The sequence below is a fragment of the Salvia hispanica genome, chromosome 4 (assembly GCF_023119035.1).
Source record: "Salvia hispanica cultivar TCC Black 2014 chromosome 4, UniMelb_Shisp_WGS_1.0, whole genome shotgun sequence".
NCBI classification, from domain to species: Eukaryota; Viridiplantae; Streptophyta; class Magnoliopsida; order Lamiales; family Lamiaceae; genus Salvia; species Salvia hispanica.
The window spans coordinates 45,350,649-45,355,641 of NC_062968.1; the positions used below are offsets into that span (position 1 = coordinate 45,350,649).

Sequence of the window (4,993 nt, forward strand, 5' to 3'; positions counted from 1 at the left end):
TCTAATCTTAACATTATACACGTGAATCAAGATATATTGTTACCGGTCTAGCTTTTTAAAAAATAACAAAATAAAAAATAAAATTAATTATACATTTAATCACAAGTAACCATGACAACTAAAGAGTCCAATAATATTTCCATTCATCACGCAAATATCAGATCTAGTTCAGTTATTAAATTCTGATAGCATCCAGCTCAAATAAGTACTTCATTCTTTACTTTTTGGGAGTAAACTTAATAATATTCCATGAAAGTAAAATAACATTTTCAGATTAAAAGTGTGTTTGAGGTAATGACAAATTAAGTTTGGATAGTAAAAGTTAGTAAATCAGGTTAGTATATTGAATTCTTGTAGGTTTATTGTCTTAAAAAACAAACATGAAAAAAATGTTGGAAAAAAAGAGTACACTGATTTATGTTTAAAAACCGTTTTATTACAAGAATTATTTACAAAAGAAACAGTCTAATGTCTAATGAGAGTCCATAAGATACAGGACAACAAATCAGTGTGTAAGAATACAGAATCAATGAAACTGAAAACGACACATTTTTACAACTTCATTGTTACAGTTAAATCCTAGAACAACATTTTACAAGCAGCAATCATCATTTTTGGATCCTTCAAGCTCCAACGATCCCCTCGCGAGAATCAAGGTAAAAAGGGTCCACTGGGTGCTTACCGTGTTGTCTCGACTGATTCTGTGACCAATAAGAATGTGCAGATAACACGCGGTCCAACAGCTCTTGCGGCACGGGCTCTCCCCGTCTCTGCTGAGAGGAAATGCTGGCTGTATGGACCAGTGTCTTCCATTTATCCTGTATTAACCAAACAAAGAAAGAAATGTAATTATTTCATTTTGCTTGATTTTAGTAGTTGTATGAATCTAGGCCAGCATAAATGTGACAACATCCCATGTGAAAGAATATGCATGAGATTTAGTAGCAATTGTATATGCCTAAACCATGTGATGTACAGAATATGTAATGCAAACAAAAAGAAAAAAATCACAAATCATAAAAGCCAAAAAAGTAAGCTTATCATAATGGAAGGTAACATTCAATGTTACTGAACATTCAAGTGTGAGGGATGAATTTTGGCACCTTCAAGTCGACGTATGTTCTATGATCAGCATCCTCAAAAGCGCGCATTTTAACATCCCGCCACCTGAAGACAAAACAGGAAGTTGAAGAGCGTTACTGGACTGATGTTGAAGGATAAGATCTGCAAGCAGAACCACACAAATTACTCGATAATCCTTGTTCTATACGATCCTTTTACCTTCCAGTTCCCAGCGTTTCAACAGCTTCAACTAGTGCTTCCACTTCTGTCACGGAGAAGGGTCTCCTAGTTCTACGCTGTGAAATCTCACTGCGTTTAGGTTTCAAATTCGCAGGAACTACAGCAAGAGCCTCCACATTCGTTGAAGGGACGGGTATCAATGCCTTGGAGTTGAGAACGGCTCCATCTGTTTGCATATTATCAGGGGTCGTTGGAGACAATATGAATTCATTATTGTCCACATTGTCTGACTTTGTAACAAGCAGAGGGTCCATTGAGGCATTTGACACCCCTGAATGAGCCATTGGGGAGATAGGAGACCTGCCAAAAGTTAAGCAATTCCAATCCTTCATTTCCCATCTGAAATATAAAAGCACAAAGTATTTTAAACAAACAATCAAGAGACAGCAAAACTCCCCTCTGCTGAAGTAGCAGTTGATGAAAAATCACATCTATTATTCCGGTTGGCTACTGGGTAACAGCAGAGGCCTGTAGCTCAGCTAACAACAGTAACACCAAAATAAAATTCTACTATATAACAATACCTAGGCAAGGGTTTATCTGAATCACGTGGCGATAACACAGGAAGTTTCTTCAGAATCTCGGACGGGGAAACATGAGTGAAACTCGGCTCTAAGATGAAACCCAAGTTATCAGGGTTGGCACACTGAGAAATACCAGCTTGCTGCAAAGTTCTTTCGTCATCTCTGACTTTCTTCCCTTGAAAAACTACCCCAACTCGTATTCCACCCCCAAGTATAGCGGCAACTGCATCCACTACAGTCCTCTGAAAAGTAGATGCATACATATGTTAACTACATTCACTAAGCATTACCACTGGTTAATTAATGCTTCAAATTATTGAAATAAGGTCGCATGCCCATGATGAGGGAAGAGGTGTCTGTCTCACACATCGCATAGGTATACCATGTCACATAATAACAGGACTGTGATAAGAAAACACAAACCTTCAGAGAACCAACAGTTGTGGTTTCAGGGACATCAATGTACAGCTCTGGTATCTTGAAGGACTTAATGCTAAATGTCACTGGAGGAAAATTATAACAAATGCCTCTGAGAATTTTTTGCACAAAATAAAATTTTAAAGCTAAATCTCAGCACATAAGAAAAAAATGTACCTTGAGGATCCTTTGCTTTTGTGTGACCTTTAACTGAAGCTCCACTAGCTGCATAGTTACAACATCATTAAGAAATCTGGTTATATAGAAATTGTCTAATACGCAATAGCACATAGGAAAAAGGACTATCAAGTTATACCCAAAATATTCATTTCACCTCTCATACCTTTCTCAGGCAAATTGTAGATGCTATCACTACTCTCCTCTCGATCAATTGTAACACCAAAGCTACGATCAAACAATTTCCTTTTCTTGAGGGGTGCTTGTTGACATCTTTCCCGTGTATACATGCTCTTTCTATATCGATAAAATGATTTCATTCCTTCACCTGCAGATAAAACAAAAAAAATTAGGATGGTTATCATATATAAATCAACTGTAATATGTGCTGGTTTCACCATCAATCGCATATAGTCACGCAACTTTTACTTACAAGTGTTATAAAGTTCGTGATCCATCTGCTTGGGAGCTGCTTTCCAGCATTTGGACGCCATCATCTTCCTCATTCTATGGCGTACACTACGAGGTTGAGGCCTCAAGGGCCTACTCTTGGTGCTAGACTTCTTGCACCTAAAAGAATTTTCGTCATCATCTCTAGACCCTAACTTTACATTGTTGTAACTATTCTTCAACAAAGCATCAGGTTTCGAGTCTCTGTACAAGGGGAACTTTACACTACTCTCTGGGTTAGACAGAATATAAGTATTCACATATTCACCGATTGGATCATTTACAGTCGATGTGTTAGCCATTGATAAGTGACCTATCTGATTTTTGTCATCCTGTGATTGCACTTCCGATCCACTTTCCACTTTGCTGTTAAGACTCTCACCAATGCAATTGGAACTTTCAATTTTACATGGACCATTTTCATCCAGACTCTTGTCCTCGGAACTCCCTAGCTTTATATCACAATGGAGTTTCTGTTGGAAATCAGAACTTGCACGTACAGCAGTCTGTTCGACAACCTGATCATTTTCTGCTTGAGGAATACCATTACAGTTGAATAAGAGATTACCCTCCTCAACCGAAATTTTTGGAACAAATGCACTCTCAGCGCAACTTCCATGGTCAAAGCTTTCCGATTTCAGAGCTTTATCGTCTTTCGGCTGCACTTTCTCATTTCTGCCTCTGGAACTGCCAGGCTGGGATTTCACTTCTGCTACATTACTAGAAGCAGAACTTTCATTCTCCAGTAACAACTTGCCAGCTACAGCTGCAAGCAATTCGAAGGCACAGAGTTGGCTGTCCTCAACCGTTTTCTTGCGTGGGCCTCTCTTCTGAGAAGACATACAAAAATTAGGTTCTTGGATACACGGTGAAATATACGGATGGCAGAAAATAGATAATTCAGAAACTTGGTTACCCTAATAGATCTAGGAGCTCTGGGAATAACAGGACCTCGGTAGCCGTTGAATCCATACTCCAGTCTCCTTTTCAGCACCATAACTCAGCAGCAGCGTAATATGGAATTTCAAATGAAATGAAGCTACACTGTAATATCAACCACAATCTTGAATCTACAAAACATCAATCAGAGATATGATTAGTGCACAGCCACAGGAAGTGAGATACAGCAAAAGAGAAAAGAAGAAAACTTTTAAAATGAAGATGATATGATCTCTGACATTCAGAAGCTCCAATAAATGTAGATGACACAAAACCCAATTCAAAACCCTCATATCATCATTAAAAACTAAAGTTTCTTAAAAAGTCAATCCAAACGAAAAAAAAAGGCCTGAATTCCTATGATCCTTCTTCTCCATCGTCACAGGATACAATTAATTCACCAAGTTTCCATTCCACAAAAATGATCAAATTTTGAAATTCATCAGATCCTATTGTTCGATCACGGAGTCTGATCAACGATCAGACAACCTCCAATAACAAAACACACGAAATCAACAAAATGCAAAATCATGGAATTACATTAATCAATTTATGAAAAGTCTCAACTTTCTTCGTTACTTCAAATCAAAGCAACGGAATTTCAAAAACTAGGATCAGATCTCCGTAGGATCAACTCAACTCAAACCAACAAATATGTCACTTCAAACAAACTTAAACCCCGAAATCAGAACACCCACCAAATTCCAAACCAATCCCCACCAGAAACAAAGCAAAAACACATAACCATAATTACCTGAAAAAAAACGCTTGATTGATCCGGCAGAGAAATGTAGGTGTGTTTTGATTCTGTTTTGCACATGAAAGAATCCAACGAGAATTTCGAATTTACGTCACGCAGTTAAACTGGAATTAATTCAAATTTTCTATACAGAGAAGGAAAAAAATACGTGCGTGGACAAGAAAAGAAAATGAAAAAACAAGACAAGAATAAAACCTCATGGGTTTTGGTTTGGGAGAAGAAGAAACGACGCAACAACCGGATGGGCCAGTGGCAGGGGCAGAATTGTCCGGTAATATTAATTATCTCAATCTGGTTGTATTTGTGGGCAGGAAGGAGCACTGGATCGGCTTCGGTGGGACCCACCCCGGCTAACTCTCTTACCACCACATGTCTCTACAACTATAAGATAGAGTAAAAAAATGGATAGAATAAAATGTGCCAC

General features: G+C 38.1%; 1 protein-coding gene across 3 annotated transcripts; it reads right to left on the reverse strand.

Moving 5' to 3' along the window:
* Positions 1-390: 390 nt before the first annotated feature.
* Positions 391-4,752, reverse strand: LOC125222742 (telomere repeat-binding protein 4-like). Of its 3 annotated transcripts, none has more exons than XM_048125520.1 (10): positions 4,564-4,752; positions 3,787-3,940; positions 2,854-3,700; positions 2,587-2,748; positions 2,421-2,468; positions 2,250-2,329; positions 1,827-2,068; positions 1,282-1,641; positions 1,104-1,167; positions 391-818 (listed from the first exon to the last, which is right to left on the reverse strand). In XM_048125520.1, the coding sequence occupies exons 2-10, from the start codon at positions 3,865-3,867 to the stop codon at positions 624-626; spliced, it is 2,079 nt and encodes a 692-aa protein (XP_047981477.1). In that variant the 5' UTR covers positions 3,868-3,940; positions 4,564-4,752; the 3' UTR covers positions 391-623. The 3 variants fall into 3 exon arrangements, with proteins under 3 accessions (XP_047981477.1, XP_047981479.1, XP_047981476.1); XM_048125522.1 differs by having other exon boundaries at positions 1,282-1,602; positions 2,578-2,748; XM_048125519.1 differs by having other exon boundaries at positions 2,578-2,748.
* Between the last annotated feature and the right edge of the window lie 241 nt (positions 4,753-4,993).

Excerpts from the sequence above, each read along its gene's own strand:
- LOC125222742 (XM_048125519.1), bottom strand. The coding sequence starts at position 3,867 with ATGGTGCTGAAAAGGAGACTGGAGTATGGATTCAACGGCTACCGAGGT. Across the intron at positions 2,749-2,853 it reads TCACGAACTTTATAACACTT|GTGAAGGAATGAAATCATTT; the intron begins GTAAGTAAAAGT and ends TTTTATCTGCAG. Across the intron at positions 1,168-1,281 it reads GAAACGCTGGGAACTGGAAG|GTGGCGGGATGTTAAAATGC; the intron begins GTAAAAGGATCG and ends TTTTGTCTTCAG.